The following is a 24,679-nucleotide window of genomic DNA, read 5'->3' as shown; positions in this document are numbered from 1 at the left end:
CCTAGTCTAACAAAACAACTTCTGCCTTTCACAATATCCAATTTTTACCAAAACTAATACATAGGAGAACCTGCTTCTATAAGAAATTAATTTTTCCCAGAAAAATAGTTCTAAAGACCAAGAATATCAGACATTAGGGTAGCCATAGCATTTATAATGACAGAGCAAATGAATATAATTGGTTTGATTAAAACTATTCCTTACCTCATATGTTGCAAGTCGATCTAAGTAGGTTAATAATTTCCGTCTACAACGACAAAGTTCCTTTTGTTCCAGTGTCAACCTGTTTTGAATAACCATATTAGGCCACATACTTACACAGAATTATTTCTTTAGGAGTTATGGTAAAAATGCTTACTATTCCATTGAGCCCAAAACTCATGAAACAGTTCAGAAAAGTACAAGGGTAACATAATAGTAAGCACATTTGATCTAAGTTGCTAAAATAATTTGGACTAATTACTACTAATAAGGAACACACTGAAATTACTATTTTAAAGAAACTATCAAACTCACTATCAAAGAAACTATCAAACAAACACTAACAAATCATTTACTTTGAAAAGTTCACTAATTTAAGTAGTTCTTGTCTCTTCTTGAATTCCTTTTCCTTTTTATTCTTGGCAGGCTCTTCAACAGGTGGTGAAAGCTCTTCATAGGGGATATTGTCAATGTCTGTTTCACCAGGTAATGTAAATCTGCAGGTTTAAAAAAACAAACATATTTCCATCATTTTTTAAAATGTCATGTTGTGAAAAGCTTTCTCCTATTTTAACTGATTTAATTATTGATTTCCACAAAAACAGAATTATTTGAAGAAAATTTTTGCCATTGTAAACAAAGGGATCATTCATTATATCCACAGATGGGCAAAAGTCATCACTAATTATCAGAAATGGAAATTTAAAAATCAAGGAAATGAAAACTAGGAAGATATGTGGGGTTACATTCACTCCATGGAAAGCAGCCTATGCAGAAAATGTTCACAGAGTTTGCCATTTGAAATCACTTCTACTTATGGTCTTAAATTGGTAATGTCAGTCTCATTTTAATTATTTACTTCTCAGATACACTCTCATATTTATATTTTTTGAAAAGTTCCAAATGCCTGATGAGCAGTGACTCCAGATTAGAAAGTATTGATCAAAGGCAACTGCTTCAGTACAGAATTAACTAGAGTAAAGAAAAGTTCACCCAGTCCAATGTTTCAGTACAAAAGTTTTCACAAAGTCACCTTCACTTTGAGTCCAATTTTTTCTATAACCAACCTGCCATCATCTGCTCCTTTCCCTATTGCTAAAAGAGCCTCCAGGTCTGTGCCTTTTAATCCATATTGAAGCAGTTCTTTTGCAGCATCCACATTTTCAGGAACTCTTTCCAAACACTCGTGGAGAACCCAGGATCGCTTCTTTATTTTACTCTGGATATAAAGGAAGAAACAGAGGAATTAAAGAACCCATGACATCCTACAACACATTACAGCTGCCTTCAGAATCATAAAGCTACACCTGATGTATTACAGTTATTTAGGACCTCGGCCACAGGGATTTGCTAGAGGAACTCAACAGAAAAGCAGCCAATTCCCTAATGGTGATTACAACTGGATGCAGGCAGTGTGAGTTTACCTACTTGTTTTCTTCCTCTAATGAGCTACACAGAAAGAAAAAGCTCAGGATTCATTTTTGCAAATATAAAATACTCTCTCCTAACTTTTATAATTGCCTTTGGTTTGTATTTTAGCTGTATAATAGAGCAGACAATAAGGCAGAAAGGCAAGATATATCCTGTCATAATTCATAAGCATGGTTAACTTTTAAACAAAACTCATGAGGCATCAAAGTTCTGCATTTACTTGACCATGAGATGTATCTCAGGGTGTGAATGATAACTTTATCATAAAAGTCATGATACACTGTTTTTTGAAAGGACCAAAGTCCTATCCCTCCCTCCCAGCTGCTTCTTCCAACTCCATTCAAAATTCCTGACTTGCCCTCTTCCTAGAAAGAGCTATTACGGTTACAAATTTAAACTAAGATTTGATTCCCTTCCTAGGATCCTTTATATATTGCATCACATCAGTTCTTTCTTCAAATGTCTCTTAATTCACTTTCCCTTTTCCATAGCTGCAGCCTCCATAGCAGTCAAAATCATCAACATAAAAATCTAGGACACTGTAGGAGTCTCTTGCCCTGAACAGGTTCTCCTACATTCCTTCCACTCCAATCCTCTTCTACACCATCTTCCTCTGTGCCTCCGCAGTCAGAAATCCACAACAGCAGATAACCACCTAAGTCATCACAAGCTTTCCATATCCTCCTCAACCCAATCAATATATCCTTTTATTCATATTTCCCAATGTTCACCACTGTCAAATATCAGTGCCAGCAAATTGGTTGACATATAGAGCTTATTTATCCAAAATGCGTACTGGGAACCTACTGCATACCAGGCACTGAACTAAGGATGGAAATACAGCAGTGAATAAAACAGATTTAGTCACTGGCCTCATAAATCATGCTCAATGTCTTTTAATTTGTTCATACCATTTGTCCTATTAAGAATGTCTTCCTCCCTTCTCACTCAAGAAGGTCTACTTTAAATCTTTTCAAATCCCTGCTCCAAACCTCTTCACTATACAAAGCTTTCCATCACTACCATATGTATAATAATCACCACCTTCACAGGGTTCCTAGAGTTTTATCTGAAAATCTACTTATATGGTGTTATATTTAACATGGTGAAACTCCATCTCTACTAAAAATACAAAAATTAGCTGGGTGTGGTGCACATGCCTGTAGTCCCAGCTACTCCAGAGGCTGAGGTGGGAGAAGCATTTGAACCAGGGAGGCGGAGGCTGCAGTGACCCGTGATCACACCACTGAACTCTGGCCTGGGCAAAAAGAGTGAAATTCCATCTCAAAAAAAAAAAAAAAAAAAAAAAGCATAAGCTCCCTATAAGCAAAAGCCACATTTATGCCTCTCTTGTACCCCTTCCCAGTCCCTATTGCTCTTAACTGCCTATTTAACTAAATATTGCCCTCCCCCAAAAAAGTACTTGCTTTGTCTCGCCTAACACCCCTCAACTCTTTCAGAGACAGAGACTGTCCTTTACTGTATCCCAGAAAAAGATATACATGAACTCATGAGCTCATTGTCTTAGATCATAAAACAAGAAACAAAAATAATACAGGATCAGTGTTTTGATTTTCTAAAGAAAACGCAAGCAACTTTGTCTTCTTCCTTCATTTCGTTACCTCTCATGCTCTTTCACCTCTGCACTTACTTGTATTAATGTTAAGTTTATCATCCTGCTTGGCTGATTAATCATCTTCTTCCATACAACTTTTTCATGTTACATTTTTACTTTTAATTACTAATGTACAAAACTTTTAGGGAAATAATTATCATTAAATCCTCCCAGTGTTCCCTACAGTCTTCCACAATGCAAAGGTATTTTCCTTTCTACATGTAAGATCAGAAGTCCCAACCTTTTTAAAGTATGCCATGAGTACAACTATAATTCTTTCTCACAAAGATGCCGAACGTTAAAAGATATAGCCTGCTATGAAATCAGTGTGTCCCCTAAAATTCATATGTTGAAAACTAATCCCCAGAGTGATGATGTTTGAAAATGAGACCTTTAGAAAGCAATAGTCAAGAGAGTGGAGCCCCCATGACAGGACTGGTGTCCTCTAAGAAAAGGCAGGAGAGAGCCTGCATCCTCTCTCTCTGCTCTCTGCCATATAAGAACACAGCAAGAAAGAAATCCATCTGCAACCCAGAAGAGTCCTCCCTAGGAATGAAATTGGCCAACACTTTGATTTTACACTTCCCAGCCTCCAGAACTGTGAGAAATAAATTTCTGCTGTTGAAACCACAGTCTGATATTTTTGTTTGAGCAGCGAAATCTAATTGAGACAAGGCTATATTTCAACCTTAACTATGGGAGGCAGGTAAAAGAAAGTATCCAATTTTGAAATCTAAGTTTTAAAAAGGTTTATTTGGCAATTTTCATATATGGTATCTATTTGTTGCCTCTCAGCTCCAAATTTCCCCTCAAAGTCAGCTCTGTGATAGCATTTCTCATTTGCAGTTAACACGACACTAAGTTCTGGGCACTGGAGAGGCTCTGCAAAGGAAGAGGCTCTGGTTTCTAGTCCTGATGTGCTTTGGTTCTTCTCTTCTTGCTCCTATGGCTTAGCCACCAACAAGCCATGTGGAGGACATCAAGTGGCACTTACTTCCCTCCTTCCTCTCACTGTGGACAACCTCCCACTGAGTTTCAGTGGTACTCTCGTGGGCAGATTCTTTTCTAATGAATCTCCCAGGCACCTGAGAGGGAAGCTTCCCAGACTGGAAGCTATAGTAAGGACGCCTATAGGAGTAGAGAGTTTTTTCTCGCCAGTCTTGGCCATAATTCCTTAATTATTTACCAACCTTGAGTCACATGCATGCTAGCAGAGGTTTCCTGCTTGCTAGTCTCTGGGGTCTTCTGACCCCCAACCTCAAGTCACTGGCCCCCCCAGCAGCAGGCATCCAGCTTTCCTATCCATCCTATATATCACTGACTACCAACTTTGGCAACAGTGGACCAGCCCTGGCTCAAGGCAACCTAGAGAACTTCTCTTCCATCCTACATGCTGCAACCACTCCTTGTCCGATGGGGTCTGAATCCCAGCCTAGGAGAGAGGCCTCCCTTCCAAGTTAATTCCCTCCATGGGTATGTCCCTTCAGCCCTAGGGTATTTCTTGAGTTCTCTTTACATCCTTTATAGTTCATCTCTGGTTACTAGAAAATAATTCTCCACATTGAAAGTTTCCCTCTTTAAATTACTGTGTGGTTTCCGGCACCTGACTAGCTCCCGACTAATGCAGGTAAAGAGAAGTGACTTTGGTACAGGAAAGAAAAGGTCAGGCCTAGACCAAGTAGTTGGCTGGTTTATCAGTGAATATTTGTTCACATGTCTTCAGCATCAAAGTCCAGTTGCAGCGGCAATACAATCTAACAAAAAGACCATTTTTCCAGTTGAGAAAAATGTACTTCATCGGTTGTATTATAGAAAAGTCAGCAACGTAAAGTACTCTAAAATGAAGCCCTATAAACAAAAGATACTACGTGAATATACATTTGTACCACATTACCAAAATATTTACACATACCAAATAATTCTGAATTGAAGCAATGTTGACCGCTGACTTCCTCCACTGCCTCTGATATACTAGGTCAGTATCCAGGCCGTAGGTATGAGCCAAGGCCAAGGCTTCCTCGTACTCTTCACTTTCAATCTTTGGATACAAACATGAAGACAGGAATGTTACATTACTGAATTATCCACAGGGTCCCGATGACGATACAATGCATGATAATCCCTTGGAGCTATCCAGCATGTTATGAATTCCTGTGCACTGTGGCACCAGAAGCTCACAGACATTTTGAGGAGTAGAAAGATCACGTTTTTTTCAGCACTTTAACAGAAAGATGAGAGACAAAAGGTGCCAAGTTCTCGATTCAGAATAAAACAATGGCAAAACCAAGACAACCACGGAACAAGTCAACTTCTAGTCCAGAGGTCCTTCCATGACATCGCAAGAACAGCACGAACAATGTAAACACAATGTTGGTCACCTTGACTTCCCAAGCAAGCCCCTGACTAGAAAGCAAGACTGCATTTCTTCCTTCACGCTCTATAGATACTGATTTAAACACAGATAAAGGGAGAACTGAAGATCACATGAAGGGTAGCAAAGAAACCTGATTAGTCACAAAGTGGATAATCAGTTTAAGTGAATTCAACTTTTATCCATGGTTTGGATCTTGATTACTTAGGTACAAAGATTAGCATTATTTTAAAAAGCTTTATAAGACTGGTATTTTTAAAATATCAGTGATCCAACATCCCTCTTGAAATTTTCTCCTTTATTAAAAAATTAGCTTTTTCTCAATAAAAGAAAAGCTTGATGGCTTCAAACTTGGATAGCAATACACTCCTCCTCTCTCACCTTCCTCTGATAAAGCTCCTCCGGTGTGGTGGAGCGCAAACTCACAAGGCGGTAGTTTTTAGTAATGGTTCGTGGGCGTTTCCGTGGTGGTGCAAATCGCTCCATTTCAGTCACTAAATAAAGGCCCTGTTTTATATAATCGAAGTAGCGAGCCTTGGCAGATATTTCGTGATCAGAATCAGAATCCTCTTCTCCTTCATCTTCTTCTCCAGCCCTAGTCTCCAAACGAGACCGTTTGGGGGCAAGTTTAATCTCACACTAAATTGAAAAAGGAGATTTGAAATTAATAATAAGGAACTAAAAACAACTTTTTAGAATTAATGAAAGAAAAAATATTTCTAAATCTACTCTGGGTTTGAGTCATTAAATCACCTATGTGATCAGGCTCAACAATGGAACTCAAAGGAAACTTAGAGCAAGCATTATATACATCAGTTCCAGAAATATGCACAATACCTTATCAGCTCCAAACATCCTAAATTAAGCCTGCTTTTTTTTTTCTTTAAGACAGAGTCTCTCTCTGTTGCCCAGGCTGAAGTGCAATGGTGCAATCTCAGCTCACTACAATCTCCACTTCCCGGGTTCAAATGATTCTCCTGCCTCAGCCTCCAGAGTAGCTGGGATTGCAGGCATGTGCCACCACACCCAGCCAATTTTTGTACTTTTAATAGAGACAGGGTTTCACCATGTTGGCCAGGCTGATAACAAACTCCTGACAAGTGATCCACCTGCCTCAGCCTCCCAAAGTGCTGGGATTTCAGATGTGAGCCACTGTGCCCAGCCTAAAGCCTGTTTTAATAACAGGCCATTAATATGGTCTTGTACTTATGTACCTGATACTAATTTTAGAGCAATAAAGAAGTTGACAATGTTCATTTCTTTGACTTCTGGTATTTCTGTACCTGCTATGAAAAACTCAGATGATTTTTGTTTTCGTCTCTTTAGAGAATCAACATAAAGGTACTTATATTTGCTTTACCAAGAATAGCTCTGACTCGCCCCCTTATAAAAATGTCTAACAGCTTCGCTAAGTTCTGAGTCTGAAAGCCTGGCAGTTGACAGCTTTCATTCCAGACTTAGCAGAGCTGGCTTAGATTTTAAGCCATAATTTTCTTTAAGTAACATCTTTAGACTCAGTAATAAACTTCAGAGTAAAAACTATGTCAATCTGCATTGCTGAAGTAAAAGCTATTAAAGGTTGTTACCCTTGAAAGACTTAAAATAAAATTTTTAAATGAGCAAAAGATAACTTTAAAGAACTAGCCTGTATTTTCAAGTCTTCTGTCATGACAAACAAGTTTTCCTTACTAAAAGAATCAAAAACTTTAAGTTGCCATGCTTTTGGAAATGGGTTAAGGAGCCCTTTTCTTAGGTAGTGATACCATTCTACGTTTTAAAATGACTAATCCATGGCGGGGAGAGGGGAAATCTATCATTTCAGTGAGGAAGAAATAATAAAGAGTGAAATAACTACAAATTTTCTTCATTTTCTTAAATTGTAAATGTTTTATTCACTAAAAAATGGATTTTTTAAATACTGCAACCATTACCTGATTCCAACCATGGATTTTTGTTTTTAAAGACAAGATAACAAGACAACTAAAATAAAAATCAGATATTGAAGCTTTGGTTAAACAGATGACTATTCTCAGACAAAGGGGAAAAAGCCTTACCTCCAAACTTAAAAATCCCCCATCATGGGTAGCAGTGACTTGAGGTGATGGCTCAAACCATTCACAGGATTTTCCCAGTAAATTCTTCAAAGTTTTCACTGATGAAACAGTTAAAGCACCAGAACATCGAGCTAAAGTCACTGCACTGTCTGCCCACCAATTGACATCGATCAGTGGGTAAAAGAACTCTTTATCTAAGAAGGGAAAAATAAATCAACACAAATGCATCTGTTGATGTGGCTTAAATTCAAAATATTTAGTATAATAATCAATTTTAAAATCAAAATTACCTACATTATTTGGGCCCTAAAGGTACGTTAAATAAGAAAAAACAAAACATAGGTCATCCTCAAAATTTTACTCGATGAGGTATAAAATGTAATTCACTTAATGAACACCTGAGTGCCAATAATTTGTCAGTCTAGGTCTAAAGCTCTAAGGATAAAATGGGAAATAAACTAAGATCTTTCATCTCAAGAATATACTCAGGAGAGAGATGTGTCACTATTTTCAACATAAGGTGAAAGGCAGGTGGGTACCAGGTGTGCATATATGAAGGTCATGTCATGTTTTTTAAAAATGTACATTTATCACTTTCAGACACTGAGAGAAATATACCCTTTAGAAAAATATAAGCTATGTAATAATTTCCATGCTCATTTCCTCTTAAACTTGTAACTAATCAGAGAGGAAAAAACATTCATGGCTAGCAAAGAATCTTTAGAGATGAAAATAAATTATGGACCAGGTGCAGTGGCTTACGCCTGTAATCCCAGCACTTTGGGAGGCTGAGGTGGGTGGATCACAAGGTCAGGAGTTCAAGATCAACCTGGCAAATATGGTGAAGCCCCATCTCTATTAAAAAATACAAAAATTAGCCAGGTGTGGTGGTGCATGCCTGCAATTCCAGCTACTAGGGAGGCTGAAGCAGGAGAATCACTTGAACCCAGGAGGGAGGTTGCAGTGAGCCAAGATCATGCCACTGCATTCCACCTTGGGTGACAGAGTGAGACTCCATCAGAAAAAAAAAGAAAAGGAATTAGAGTTCACCAAACGGAGGTATTCAAAAGGCAATGCCATATGTATTACAATTTAACTATACATTTTTTTGAATATCACCTGTTATATAAGACATATGATATATGGCTTAAAAGTAAAAGTAAACCATAAATTTAAAAACATATTTAAACATTAGACTAAGAGAGAGATTTTTAAATATGGAGTTCAGCACCGTGAGACTAACTTATCATTTTAATGAAAATCAAAGCATAACAACACTTTTTTCTCATGTAAGCCTAAGGCAATCCATGTAAATAAGGAATTTCAAGAAAATGTGAAAACTGGAGTTCCTGGAGCTTATTACTAAGTGTAAAGTAGGAAGAAAGAGGAGCAAATCACTAAAATCAATTCTAACTTCTGCTTTGACAAAGTATTACTGTTCCTCAAAAATATGTCTGGATGAATATTTGGGATGATTATTTAACTAAAGTGGGTAATTCAAAGCATGGAACCTGATGCATAATATTAATCAATATTTGTAATCTTTAAATGTGAACTAAAAGTAGATACAGATATAAATATAGATATAGAGAGATATATACTTTTTTTTTTTTTTTTAGAAAAAGTCTCACTCTGTTGCCCAGGCTGGAGTGCAGCAGAGCTCACTGCAATCTCCACCTCCTGTGTTCAAGCAATTCTCTTGCCTCAGCCACCTGAGTAGCTAAGATTACTGGTGTGCACCACCATACCTGGCTAATTTTTCTATTTTGAAAGACGGGCTTTCACCAGGTTGGCCAGGCTGGTCTTGAACTCCTGACCTCAAGTGATCCACCAGCCTCAGCCTCCCAAAGTGCTGGGATGACAATACAGGCATGAGACACCGCGTCCAGTCTAAAAGCATATTGTAATACAGAGTCTGAACCTTGTAACTGTCACTGATTTTACAGAAGATACTTAAAAATTCATGGATTTGGGCCAGGCGCGGTGGCTCAAGCCTGTAATGCCAGCACTTTGGGAGGCCGAGGCGGGTGGATCACGAGGTCAACAGATCGAGACCATCCTGGTCAACATGGTGAAACCCTGTCTCTACTAAAATTACAAAAAATTAGCTGGGCACGGTGGTGCATGCCTGTAATCCCAGCTACTCTGGAGGCTGAGGCAGGAGAATTGCCTGACCCCAGGGGGTGGAGGTTGTGGTGAGCCGAGATCGCACCACTGCACTCCAGCCTGGGTAACAAGAGCGAAACTCCGTCTCAAGAAAAAAAAAAATTCATGGATTTAACTTCGAGAGTTTCATCTAAAGAAAAATAACACGTAGTCAAAAACTGAAAGTAAAAAAAACTCAAAGTAACCCCTACAGGATTTTAAAATATTTCTATTTTAATCTAGCAATCAAATAACAATTATTACTTTTATTTAAATGTAAATCTTTATTTTCTTCTATTTATGAAAGCAATATATGCTTATCGTGAAAAAGTAATTTTTTTCCTAAATGTGGAAATGTATGCAAAGACAAAGCAAGTCCCATCAACCTAACCCTAATTACCTCCCACCTGCAGAGATAACTTTACTTGGTGTTTTCTTCTTTGATTAATCTTTTTCTGCAATCTCACCCAAGGGCATCTGAAAAGGAGCATGCTTCTAAGCGTTGAATTCAGTGTACCATCTCACTGCTGGCTCCTGGCAGGAGAGCTGTCCTGCATACCCTAGGCTCTGACTTAGCTTTTCGGAAAGCTGACCATCAGAAAACTGGATCTGTTGCCTTGACCCAACTCTATGAAATCTCGATGTTTCTTCCAAAGTGCAGCAAAAGTATGTAGAGACGTCTTACATCATTCAAAGAACATCTTGTATCATAATAGGTGCCTCTTAAGGTTTCAATTATCACATTTCATACAACTTACCTTTGATTTTTTTTCTCTTCTCCGTAGAGAGCGTCCAATCAGGATTAAGGTCATCATAGCCTGGCTAAATATGAAAATAATGACTTCCTCAGTCAACTATGTAAGAAAATTATAACAAAATCAAGCACTGTGGACTTTTTAAAATAAAGAGACGATCCTTTCCCTTGATCTCTCAGTTACAACTAACTGAAATCTATTCCTTGCCATGATAGTCTGGAAAAGCAACGGTTCTTACACTTAAAATGTGCACATGTACGTATTATGACCTGATGTACTTATTATGACCTGACTTGTGAAGAACATAGCATGCATATGAACAATAGGATAGTAAGTATACAATTAATACATATAAAAGCAAAATACACTAAGAATTCACTTACACTCATGCACACATTATGAAGAAACACTGGCCTGGATACAAACACTGGCCTGCCGCTGGTAAACTAAGCAACCCCTCCAGGACTTGGTTTTCAAAACTTTGAGACTTGACTAGGCAACCTCCATGGTACCTCCTAGTTCTTTTTATGACTAAGAATTTCCTAGGTAAAAAAATATAACCACGAAGTCCTAAAAATGAATCCATTCATATTGTAATCTTATGGCAACAGATGTCACGCTCATCTTTGAGAATATACCAGCACATCGACATCTCTCAAACATCGATTTGAGAATAAGCCATTAACCGACACCCTCTTGGCTTAGTGTTCCTTTCTTATTCTCCAGAATTAAAACAGTATGGAAGAAGAGTAAAAATAATCGTTGGCGTGCTTATTTGAAATCTCATATCTAAGAAAAGTGTAGCTGTATATAAGTCAAAAAATGTACTTTTTCATCTAATAAACATACACATGCATGTTTATTATCAATTTTTCAATGGCTCACACTTCAGAGTGTACAAATAGGTATTTCTTTCCACAGCCTTGAAGAACTTCCTGCTCTCCACTATTATGGTAAATCACTCAGAGCAGACCCTGAGACCAGAAGACACAGTCTTTAAACTTTACGAGAAAGAAAATTACCATAAAAGGCTATTTATACACCAGGAAGGAAATGGAGATCCTGGTTTACTTAATCATAAGAAAAGATGACTAAGTTTCAAAAAATGTTTTAAAAAATAAGGTACTTATTATTGAAAACAATCAACTAAACTGAAACTTTATCTGGTCATTTTAAGGCACTTAATGATTTTTCAGTGCCTCCAAATCACCAGTACTACATACTCCAACCACATGCATGCCACCATTTATTTACATGGCACATGTACCTTCCTACTTACATTCTGGAGTACACAAGGGAAGTATGGAATAAAAAACCTTAGGCCCCTCAAAGAACAACAATTATGATTCAGGCTTGGGAACATTTAAGGACACACAGATCAAAATGAAATTTGACAAGAAATCTTAAGGAAATTTCAAAAATAAATAATTCTCACTTGAGAATTCCAAGTGTGCATGTCTTCGTCAAAACTAATGATAAGAAGGAGCACCATGAACAAGCAGTACTCGTCCACTAGACCCACAGTCACCTTGGGACTAGACTGCTCCCTGCACATTGCTTAAATAAGGGGCATCTCCTGTCAAGCCGATGTTAAACACAAGGTGAAGATGTGTTCTTCTGCATCTAGAACTCTGTCATACTCATCCTTCTATTGCCAGATCCATCACACTGACCACCTGCCATAGCAGCTAAATGTCCAATGAGTTAACGAATCAATCAATCTTTTAAGTAACTGAATTCCAATTAGAATTTCTAAACTATAGGAAAACTATCCGATATAGTACTAGGCTTCCTACACCCTCCCAAAAGTGTGATTTCTTCTATTTAGTCAAAACATATTGGGGGCAGGCATGGTGGTTCACGTCTGTAATCCCAGCACTTTGGGAGGCCAAGGCAGGATTGCTACTTGAGGCCAGGAGTTTGAGACTAGCTGGGTGACAGAGCAAGACCTCACTAGCTGGGTGACATAGCAAGACCTCTCCCCCCAAAATAAAAATAATTAGCCAAGCATGGTGGCACACTTCTGTAGCCCCAGGCACTCAAGAGGCTGAGGTAGGAGGATCAACGGAGCTCAAGAGTTCAAGGTTACAGTAAGCTCTGATCACACCACTACACTCCAGCCTGGGCAACAAAGCAAGACCCTATCTCTAAAAAAATAAAAATAAATACATGCTGAGACAAAAGGAAAAAATAAAAACAGATATTGCAGGCTCAAAACGGAAGCATACAGAGAGCTAATAAATGAATATAAATTAATATAATCCAAGATCACATTTGTTAACTACCCAGAGATAAAAATGCCAGGGGTCTTTAAAGTTTGAAAACAGAATTTGGGGCATGTGTTTAAGAATGATGAAGGGAATTCAAGAGGTACAAAGAAAGTCTTATTGGATGTGGAATTGGATGTGGAAAATGAATAGAGGAAAACATTCCAGTCTGAAAGCATACTGTGAACAAAAATACAGTTAGGAAAATACAAAGTTTATTCACGGGAAAAAACTAAAACAGTTTAGCAAGTCCAGGACAGCAGATTTTAATTATCTTGATTTTTGTTTGTTTGGGGGTCTTTAGGGGGGTATGTTAATGATATCCTTTTTTATTTAGGTGAAGTTCACAAAATGTAAAATTAGCCATTCTTAAATGAACAATTCAGTGGCACTCAGTACACTCACCATGTATGCAACCATCGCATCTATCCACTTCTAAAACATTTCTATGGCTCCAAAGCAAAACCACACACCCATTATGCAGTTACTCCCCTTTCCCCTTCCCCTGGACCCCAGGAACCACCAAGCTGCTTTCTATCTCTATGGATTTACCTATTCTGGATATTGCATATAAATGTAACCATAAAATATGTGACCTTTTGTGTCTAGCATCTTTCAATAATATATAATATTCTCAAGGTCCTTCCACCGTTGTAGTGCTTATCAACACTTCGTTCCTTTTAGTGGCTGAATAATATTCTACTGTACAGATACACCACAGTTTGTTTCTCCACATATCCGTTAATGGGCATCTGCGTTGTTTCCATCTTTTGGCTGTTGTAGACTGTACTGCCATGAGTATGTAGGTGCATGTATTTGAGTATCTGTCTCAAATTATTTTGGGTATATAACTACCTATGTGTATTCTTAAATTAAAAGTACATAGGAGATCCATGCTAGACATCTGAATTACATTTTTAACTTCACAATACTTGGGAGTTTGATGAAATTATCTGTAGAGTATATTTAAGAAAAAAGCCCAAGTAAAATTCTAAACTTCACTCTGCTTCAGACAGAGGTGGCCTGCCAGACCAGCGACCTGACAGTTGTTCTTCCCTGATTTCTAAGGTGAGGTTCTCACTGTTCCTCTCATAGCACTGAAACTAGACTCAACTTACCATCCTTCCACCCCAGGGCCTCTATGTGTGAGAAGAATCAGGAGGGGGCCATGCGTCACCACATCTGATACATACTCTGTAAACTGGTGCTCTGTGGACAGGATCACCAAACTCCCCATGACTCACAAGAAAGCTCCTGGTACCATGTGAATACATCTCAAGAAGCAACCTCCATGCCACTTCTCTGTATTTGCTGGGGCTCAGAACACAATATTCCAAAGTATAACAGCACGGCATGCTGAGTAATTCCAACTCAGGCAACTGAAAGGCCCTCAGAAACATGGTCTCTCTGACTTGTCCTGCCTTCCTGTCTCAAGCCCCACCTTGTCTCCCAAAGCAAGTCATAAAAACCAGAATTATTCTTCCCTGACATGCATCGCGGAAACTAGAACTCCTCCCTCAAAGGAAGCCATCAAACCTAAAAAGGTCACTCTCTCCTTTCTCCCATGAAGACCCTTATTCCAGAGGGCTCCTGCTTCACAGTCAGGGAGAAATGTCATACAGAGAAGCCAGAAAGAATCTGGACAGACAGGCCTTGCTGGATTTCCCTTCAGTCTATCACCATTAGGCCATGCCCTTTTGTCCCATCACAATTCTAGAAGTCTATCCATTCTTCATCAAACCTAAGCATAAAAACCGTTTTCTCTGGGTCTTCATTTCTTTAATTTAATTTAGACAGGTTTCTCTCTGTCACCCAGGTTGGAGTGCAGTGGCATGGTCACAGCTCACTACAACCTCGACCTCCTAGGCTGAAGTGATCCCTCTGCCTTCAGAGGAACTGGAAATACAGGCGCATGCCACTTTTTATTTTTTGTAGAGACAAAGTCTCACCATGTTGCCCAGGCTGATCCCCAACTCTTGGGCTCAAGCAATCCACTCGCCTAGGCTTCCCAAAGTGCTGGGATTACTGGTATGAGCCACCACGCCCAACCAGAGTCTTCATTTCTGAAGTTTCCCGTGTCATGTAAAATGCTTATTAAATAAATGTCATGCTTCTCTTGTTAACCTTCTTTTGTTATAGGAATGTTGGCTGTGTCCTCTTATGATGGGTTAGGAGAGGTATCACACCTTTCCACCCCAACAGTTTGTGGCATCCAACGTGGTGAGACATAGGACTTGCTCTAGAACCTACAGACAGAATCCTGTAACAACTAAAAAAAGATGAGCAAAGAAAGGTAAGAACTTTTTTGTTTTTTAAACAAAACCAGCTTTCTTGGATCTCTCTGTCTATAGTGGCTGGTCAAGAACAGAAGGTAAAACTTCCTCTTTATATCTTCTTTTCCAAATTCAAGTTAGCAAGGAAAATCATTTGTTTTTAAATAAATTTGTTATGCCTTTATCTTGATAACCTGTCTTTTGTTATAAGACTGTCAGCTGCAATCCTTATAATGAGTTCAGTAAGGTATCACGCCTCTGACCCAGCATATCCATGCTAGCGTATTACTGAAAACAGCCTAATATGCCATCACTTTATACTGCAGCCATAACCCAAAGGAGTATGTTCTAAGAATCCTTGTAAGTTTTGCACAGAAAACCTGTTATGGCTATAGCAATGTTTTCTTTAGATTTAAGAATTTTATTTGCTAATTTTTTTTTACCACTAGAATCTAAATATAATGAAACAACAATATAAAAGCAACCTTTCAAAGGCTTATTCATTCCACAAATATTTATTATTATTTATTGTGTTAAACCTATGAGAGTCTGTAGACGAAATATATAGTCAAGGCCTATTCTCAAAGAACTCACAGTCTGGTAGAATTGTGAAAACAGCTGTGGATTTTATCAAGATTAATCACATAAACTGCCAACTTCCGACTTACTCTTCATTCATCTACTTAAGATTAGTCCAACACCTACTAAGTGTGAAAGAGCAAATAAAATGAAAATGAAAACATAAATTTGAATTCCATTTCTAGACCTAAAGAAGTACAAATAGGCAAATACTAAAACTTCTTGAGAGAAAAATTAAGGCTGAAAATGAGATATAAAGATATAAACGTAACATATGGGAAATGTTTGAAATGAAAATCACTTAAGCAATTTTACTATATTCCAGACATGAACAAAATTTAATACTCACAGATTTCTAGCCAGATGGATTTTCACATTGACAATGAAAGCCAAAGTATTAATCAACTCAAAACTGGGTATTAGTAAATCAGAATAGGCACTTCCACAACTGTCTTTAATCATTAGCTTTTACAGAGAAAATCCTCAATCACACAAAGCATATTATAAAAAGAATAAAGCTGCAAACTGCATGAAGAAAGCCCCAAGTGAGTGGAATTCACAATTTTAGTAAAGAGGGTTAAGGCTGTGCAGGGTAGCAGCAACATTAGTTGCTTCCCAGGCAACATTTAAACTAAAATTATAAGCTGATTATCTTACATATTACCGTATCATCTATTTGAAACTAATTGGTTTGTCCACCTACCTACCAGAGCAGCCATAAAGAGAGCTGCAACTCTGCCCTACACACAGACACTTACATATTTGGTAAACAACTATATTACACCTCTCTGTTATTACTACTTGCACATTTCTAGGGCCTCTACATAATGAACTGCATGGCTCCAGGGGATGTTATTCATATAAACTTCAAGGTGATATATCTCCCTTGCTTACCATTAATATCAGATGCTAGTCCCTGATTTACCCAGATAAAAGTCAATACTTCTAAATGTAAGCACTGTAAGTAAATATTCTGAAAAAAGGTTTAACCTATGAAGTCAGGAGTCTTGAATCAAAATGGAATCTTGACTCTAACATTTAGTGATCTCAAGTTAGCTTCTTTTAGCATCATTCCCATCTATAAAAAATGGTATTCAAAACATTTTCACTTAATCCATTTATGCCTAGTGTTCCATTACTGGAATGCTAAACTTGTGGGAGTTATTTATATCCTACGGCTCAAGGTCATGACCAAGGTCTTTCACAAAAAAAAATCTGCAACCTTCAGCATACATGAGTTAATACGGTTGTTGTGAGACTAATGAAAACTAAGCCCTATAAACAGTCAAGGCTTACTACACAATTACTATTTATTTCCAATAATCCTTCTCCCCAACACTATTAGCTGACCTCCATGCCTTTCCTGAGCTTATCTTTTCATAATATTAACATGTCATTTTAATCATTTATTCATAATTTCCCTTAGAAGCCCATGAATATCTTAAGAGCAGGGACTACGGCACTGTACTTCCTACTCTAGCTCTCAGTAGAGTCAACAAAAACTGAATTATTTCACCATTATGTTATCATATAAATAGGAACAACCTACTCTACTGTACACTCCTGTTACACATAGGCTTTATTATTCTTACTATAATACACTATATTTTAGTAATTCATATGCTAAAATTCAAATCTAAACATCCAAGTGATTAATTCCCAGGATACAGGTGAAAGATGCAAAGAAACTATGGCTGCTCAAACTCTTCTTGCTTTACAGAGTTACTACCTTCACCCCAGACCCCACTACATCATGAGTACTCTAGATATCTCTTAGAAAACTAAGGGTTTACCAATGGGAGACTTCCTCAATTATTTATTCTGGTATCTGGAACACACTAACAAGCTCGGAGTTAAACATATCTGAGAGCTGAAGGAATCTGTATCACATCCACTGAGAAAAAGGACTTGTCTCTGTGTTTTTAAAGATCATCAAATAGGCCAGGCGCGGTGGCTCACACCTGTAATCCCAGCACTTTGGGCGGCCTAGGCTGGCAGATCACAAGGTCAGGAGTTCAGGACCAGCCTGGCCAACATGGTGAAACCTTGTCTCTACTAAAAATACAAAAATTAGCCGGACATGGTGGCAGGTGCCTGTAATCTCAGTTACTCAGGAGGCTAAGGCAGGAGAATCACTTGAAACCGGGAGGCAGAGGTTACAGTGAGCCAAGATCATGCCACTGCACTCCAGCCTAGGCAACAAAGTGAGACCGTCTCAAAAAATTAATTAATTAATTAATTAATTAAATAAGAAGAATCAGTATAAAAAATTAATAATGATAAAGAGTGATTACAGTCCTCCTAACCTTTTACTTCTGATCTCTCAAATAATAGGATGCTACTAAATAACTAATAATGTAAGTATTGTAGGAAAAAACGTGTGTAGTACACTCTGGCATTCACTAGCCTAATAAGTAAGTATTCTTCCACCTATCTTTTTGTTTTTTGACGTATTTTTTTCCCACATGGTCATGGAAAGAACATACATATCAGCATCAGAGAGGTATAAAATCAAATCTCAGCTCTATTGCTTACTTCTTTCACAACCTGAGGACAAAGTGCTCAATAAATAATAAATGTAGTTAGAGTAAATTCTGTAAAAGCTACAAGATGATCATACTCCTGTACCTTCTTCCTACTAAACTATACAAGTCTACAATTAGCATATAGAAAGAAACGAGAGTGTCTGTGAAGAGGCTGAAGCCTAGCAGGCACGTTTACAATGGAATGAAGTTTAAGAAAGTATAGCAGAAGTGGTTACACAAAAGGAGAGAGCAGCGACAGGAGAATCTAGGAGGTAAAGCAAAGCAGCATGACGATCAGACTGAAGGAGATGACAGGTTCACAGAGAAGTATCCACTCTCACCACAGCCTTGGGGTTTTAAAGGAAAAAAAAATTAAATGTCTTCCATGTTTCCGACTTAGGACCAAAATTTCCTTTGAGGCTAAAACTGGCTAGCGTCTCAGAGCACAGAGTTTGCCCTATCCAGCTAGTCTCCCATATGCTGAGCAGCAGCATGAAAGGGAGGGGTGGCAGATCCCAGACTATGCTGTGATGAACTCTGAACTGGGGAAGGGACAGAGCTGCAGTGAAAATGGTGGTCAGCAGGATCAGGGTCAGTAACTACAGCTAAGCCACTGCACCCTCAGCAAAAGATACCAAGACCTGTACAATGTCTTTGGTAATCGCAATAATGTCCACGATTTTCAGTTTTGTGAGCCCAAAAATCTGATTTTTTCCAGTATACTCAGGCATTCAAGAGAAATAATTCATACCATCCACATCAGAAGAAGCTGACATATAACCCTAAATATGTGTAGATTTATAATAAGAGAAACAACTAGCTTGAGAATCAAGTTGCATAGCTCCTCTGATTAATAGATCAATTTAAAAGTCAAAAACTCTATCCGAGGACTGTTTCAGGAATATGGGATCAAAGCCACATCTACAAAATGGATGCTCAACAACAATGGAAGCTACACAATTCCTCACAAATTACTCCTCCAGACTCTCAGGGTATTTGTTCAAAACACTTTTGCTAAGGCATGACAACTTCTAGCCTGAATGCCTCTCTCCCTACTACGTACCCATTTTTTCAATTTCTGAAGTCCCTCCCTTTCCTGTCCCATTACTTTTCTGACTGCATATTTCAAACTAACAAAATATTTACACTTATTCATTCTCTGGTTTTAAGGTTTATAAACGGCTTCTACTTTTTTAATAGAACCACTATAAAAATCTAATCAATGGATAATATTAATGAGTAAACAGTAATGAATTATAATAGCATTTATTGGCAACTAATGACCAAAAAAAAAAAAAAAAAAGACTAACTGGTCAAAAAGTTGAGCATATGCCAATAAGGGCCACAAAAAAAGATGCAGTTTATCTTTGCAGGACAAGAAAGGTCTCTCGATTTTCAGTAAACAAAAGAGCTCATCAATTTTGTGGTGAATCTAGCCCTTACACTAGATATACAACATACTAGGATACTCACAAGATGAAATATTAAGAGTACTTCAGAAGTTGATAAATATTTCCACTAGGTGAATAAACGTAATTTCAAAAAACAGAAAGCCAGGGGGGAAAATGCCTTCATTATTCAAAGTTTTCACCATTTAGAAAAATGTTGCCAAAATGTAAAATGTCTCAAATATAGAGAGAACATCAGGCTCTCCTCTCAAATGGAAGCAGCTGAATACTTTCCATGCATTGATAACCATGAAAAATACCAAGTATCTTTTGGAACAATGATATGAATAATGCTTTATTTTTAATATAGATATAAAACACAGACTTCATGTATTATGCCTCAGGAAGTACAGTAATCCCTCCGTATACGCAGGGTTCCAGGTATACCAAACTCTACCCGTACTTAAGTCCCCCAGAAGACCCTGCCAGGCCCACATATACAAAAAGTCACCTACCCTATCCACAGATGTGACATTCTGCAAAGACTGTATTTTTAATCATTGTTTGGTTGAACAAAATCTGTGTACAGGTGTCTCCATGCAGTCCAAACCCATGTCATTAGCCTAGACTCCCGGCCTCAGTCAGTTCCTTAACAGCCAGGTGGAAGTGCTGCTGCCTGATATCCCCAGCTAACTACATTAAACAGTTTTGAGAGTTCATCACTTCACCTCTAGAAAGAAGAAATGAGTCAGTTTAGCAATAATTTCAGAGCAGAGCGAAAGACTGTCCCTTTCTTTTAGCTACCAAGGTTGTAAGCTGAGGAGCACCTCTGCCACTGAGGACAAATCTAGATCCAAACAGTGAGAAAGAGTGGCAAACAAGTGGAGACCATATTAACTTGAAGGTGAATGAAAACCAGGGAGAAACGATCTTCCTAAAGTTGTGTCTAAGACAAAAAAATAAGAATAGCTAAAACAAATAAATTTAAATCTGTGAATCAAGTAAGAAAATATAGAGTCACTTTCTCTTTTCCTCTGTTATTCTGAAAAAATTCCTTATTAATAATCCTCTTAATTATGACATTGATCCACACCAATCATTCAGGACATAGGCTCTACTCTGAAAATCTCAAAACCACCCATCAAAGGTGGATATGCCTAGAGGAAAACAGAGGAGGCAAGAGAAGGAAGATTAATCCTTAAAATAATAAAAGGCAAACTAATCAGAGAATAGAAGATGTAAAATGCAAGCCATTTTCAGTTGAGTAATTTCTTTAAACTTTATCACAATACATGGCTTTTTATGAGCAGAACTTACTTTCCCCTTGTGAATTTAAATTATATAGATGTCACTAAATAGTGTCACTCTACCTGTCACTACATAACAAAATCATTTAATCCTTAAAACCTATCATTCCAGGACACTAACAAATGAAAGAGTTCCATCCTTCTCTGTATTTTAGCTACCGGCATTTGAGTGAAGAGAAGGTAACTCCCTTCAAGTAGGCCCCAAATTACTAGTGTGGCAAGATTTGCAAAGAACTGTAACCCTTTTAGGGTTACAAATCCTTGATCATATTAACTTTTGCTGAAATGTTAACATCTCCATTCTGTACTTTTGGAATGACAACGAGGGAAAAAATGAAGAGCTTAACAAACAAATTACTCTCTGTATACAAAGTGTACTGCATTACAATTTAAAATGAGTCTACAGTATTAACCTATTTTTAATTTCTCCCACTGTACTGACATCATAATTTAAAGGATAGAATAGCTTTGGAATGATGAGAATAAATAGCTGTGTGCTATAGTAAAATATCAATAAAATAAAACTATCATTGTCAACACTCACCCTTAAGAGGGTATCATTCTAATAATAATAAAAACCAAGAAACATACCTGCTCATTTTGACTCCATTCCCCTTGTTGCTTCAGAGATGGAATCGCCCAGATGCTCAGTTTCCCTGAGAAGTGAATGGCTGCCAGGAGCATCCCATCCGGAGAAAGGCTCATCTTAAAAATTCCATCCTAAACAAGAATCGTAAGGTCAGGGCAAAGGACGTATGGTCAAACAGAAACAACACAGATTTAAATGACACTCTGTAGAGGTGCCAAGTTATAAATGATCTTCAGTAACTAACAGTGCCACCAGCTTCATATCATTATAAATGTACATCAGCATAGAGAAAAAGGACTCCTTGCTTTAAGGAGTTTGTTATCTACTTCAGAGTTATAATTTACATATAACCCAAAACCCAAATATGTAAGCATTATATTTCTTCACACATCAATTACCATGAGTTCTCAATACCTTTTAAGGTTGATCTTGATTAGATTTCAATTCATTGAAATTTGGGCCTAGAACCTTTTAAGATTCTATATCTACACAGTGTCTGAAATATGCTATATATCATAAATAGGCCAAAAATTCATGCTGTGGAAAAGAAGGAAAGAAGAGAGATAGAGTGCAAGAATGATAGAAACAGAAGAAGACAAAGAGGAACAAAATGGTCCTTAATTTAAGAAATGCTATGAATGTTTAAGATTTTCTAGATTTGCTGCCAAATTATCCAGTTTAAGGAGTCTGTTATTACAGAACAGAGAAATTCTGTAATGACTGATCACACAGAGTCAACCAAAGGTGCACAAAGGAAGTTATCCTTCCAGTCCTTCTGTGTCTTTTCCTTTCTCAGATGCCACAAACCACATGAGCAGAAATCATATGAGCACAGACATCACCTTCCACCACCTACAATACACTCAGAAGACCCAAAGAAACATTAACTGGAAAGCTATTTCCCATTCAGGCATTTATTGAGAACAAGGTACAAGGTAGCCTGCCCATGAAGAGTAAAACAGAGACCAGAAAGCAGCAACCCACAACCATCTCTCTTCTGAACATTTAGAAAATTTGGCAACACACAGCCTACATCCCCAAATGACAATAGAACTTGGTGGCAGATGACCCCTCAGAAGGGTCACAAAGTTTCCAGTTAGCCAATGCCTGCGCTGTTGTCTATTACTGCTCCAGTCTCGGGGTCAAGTACTAGCTACAGAAATACTGAAAATCACAATTATCACACTGATCCAATTCACTAAATTATATTATCAGCCTGACCTCTGCAGACATTTAAGCCCTCAAGTCTCAAATGACTAAGGTGGCTTAGCCATGAAAAACAGAACAATTTCAGGAGGTCAGGAACACTGCTGACTAAGTACATAGAATGAAAAGATTAGCATCCTCTAATCGCTTTACTAAAGACTAAAATTACTTTAACGAGATATAATAGGTTAATCCCAGAATCCCACAATTAAATGTAGGACTGAAATACAAATGCTTGAAAAAAGAGAAGCAAGAAAAGCAAAAGTACTTCAAAGCAAAATGTTAAATCTATCACCTCCCTTCCTCTGAGATGGTATCAGAGCAGTAGAGGACAAAGGGCCTGACTTCCTCTAAAGTCAGTAAACTCCATGGTTTTGTATAAGGCAGTCCTCGGAAGCATAGATTTTTACCAGCCAAAAGAATTCTGCCCATCTTTCAGATTTCACAAAGAAAGAGATTAAAGTCCTGAAGGGTACAGACACTTGCCCATGATCATTCAAGTGTGCAGAGCAAAATCTGAACTAAATGCAGATGTTTTCAATCCCAATCATGGCCCTTCCATGAGCCATGACTATAGTCCTCACCTGGACCCTGGCCTAGTTCCTAGTAGTCACAAGCAAGTTCTTCAGGAGAAATTATGGTCAAGTATAATTTATTGTTCTGATCACTTGAATCATTAGTCATGTGTGATCCGTGTGGTAATTCTCAGGTATTAGAAATGTTCCATTATACAACACCACTAAAGGTGCTCTGAAAGCAAGAAAAAAGTTCATAAATCTCTTTTACAACAACAAAAGTAAACTGAACAATTTGACAATAGCAATATGACCAGGAAAGTAACGAATAAATATGTAGTTTTTTTAATTTTTAAAAAAATTCTTCTCTCCCAGTGGAGTTCAAGACATGCTACCCCAAAATATGTCATGTTAGCATTTGAGCAAACATCAGAAGCAGGAAGGTCACTCTCACCTTCCTCCCACCCTTCCTCCATGAGGCAGGTCATAAAATCTAGGAAGGATATTCTGACCTTCCGCTAAAAGCAAGTCATGATCCTCATTCCGGGGGTGCCCTCCCAAAACCCAGAAGAAAAGAACATCCTTATCTCTGAAGACAGAGTCACAGGAAGAATGTGAACACACAGGCTTTGCCAAGTTCCTCCAAGTTTGCTGCTATTAAATTATACTTATCCAGTCATGCTTCCACAACTATCCACTTTCCTTCTTCAAAGCTAGCATTAAAAATACACAGGTCTACCATTTCTTAGAGTCTCCATTTCCTTAGGAAAGCTCCCATGTCACAAATAAATATGTTAGTATGTTTCTCTTGCTAATCTGCATTTTGTTGTAGGAGCCTCATCTATGAATCTAAGAAAGGAAAGAGAAAAGATATTGTTCCTCCTCTACATTCCCTTCTTTCCTTTCTCAGATGTGGACCAAGAGGACCTAAGAGACGTCTACAGAACTCTCAACCCCAAACCCACAGAATACACTTTCTTCTCAGCACCACATCACACTTACTCTAAAACTGACCACATAATTCGAAGGAAATCACTCCTCAGCAAATGCAAAAGATTGGAAACCATAACAGTCTCTCAGACCACAGTTCAATCAAATTAGAACTCAGGATTAAGAAACTCACTCAAAACTGCACAGCTTCATGGAAACTGAACAACCTGCTCCTGAATGACTACTGGGTAAATAATGAAATGAAGGTAGAAATAAAGATGTTCTTCAAAACCAATGAGAAAGAAGACACAATGTGAAAGAAGACCAGAATCTCTGGGACACATTTAAAGCAATGTCTAGAGTAAAATTTATAGCAATAAATGTCCACATGAGAAGCAAGGAAAGATCTAAAATCGACACCCTATCGTCACAATTTTAAAAACTAGAGGAGTAAGATCAAACAAATTCAAAAGCTAGCAGAAGACAAGAAATAACTAAGATCAGAGCAGAACTGAAGGAGACAGAGAC

At 37.9% G+C, this 24,679-nt stretch overlaps 1 protein-coding gene across 6 annotated transcripts in view; it reads right to left on the bottom strand.

Moving 5' to 3' along the window:
• NBAS (NBAS subunit of NRZ tethering complex) overlaps positions 1-24,679 on the bottom strand; it is a 454,285-nt gene that overhangs the window by 332,374 nt on the left and 97,232 nt on the right. For all 6 annotated transcript variants that reach the window (XM_078349936.1, XM_054245191.2, XM_054245193.2 and 3 more), the window contains 8 exons: positions 21,503-21,631; positions 10,576-10,639; positions 7,673-7,866; positions 6,000-6,257; positions 5,160-5,285; positions 1,269-1,420; positions 558-698; positions 205-283 (listed from right to left, as the gene is read on the bottom strand). In XM_078349936.1, the coding sequence (XP_078206062.1) occupies positions 205-283; positions 558-698; positions 1,269-1,420; positions 5,160-5,285; positions 6,000-6,257; positions 7,673-7,866; positions 10,576-10,639; positions 21,503-21,631 (1,143 nt within the window). The remainder of the gene's footprint in view (positions 1-204; positions 284-557; positions 699-1,268; positions 1,421-5,159; positions 5,286-5,999; positions 6,258-7,672; positions 7,867-10,575; positions 10,640-21,502; positions 21,632-24,679) is intronic.

Source organism: Callithrix jacchus, chromosome 14 (genome assembly GCF_049354715.1).
Source record: "Callithrix jacchus isolate 240 chromosome 14, calJac240_pri, whole genome shotgun sequence".
Classification (NCBI taxonomy): domain Eukaryota; kingdom Metazoa; phylum Chordata; class Mammalia; order Primates; family Cebidae; genus Callithrix; species Callithrix jacchus.
The sequence above is the reverse complement of the archived record's forward strand: the minus strand, read 5'-3'. Positions and strand labels throughout refer to the sequence as shown.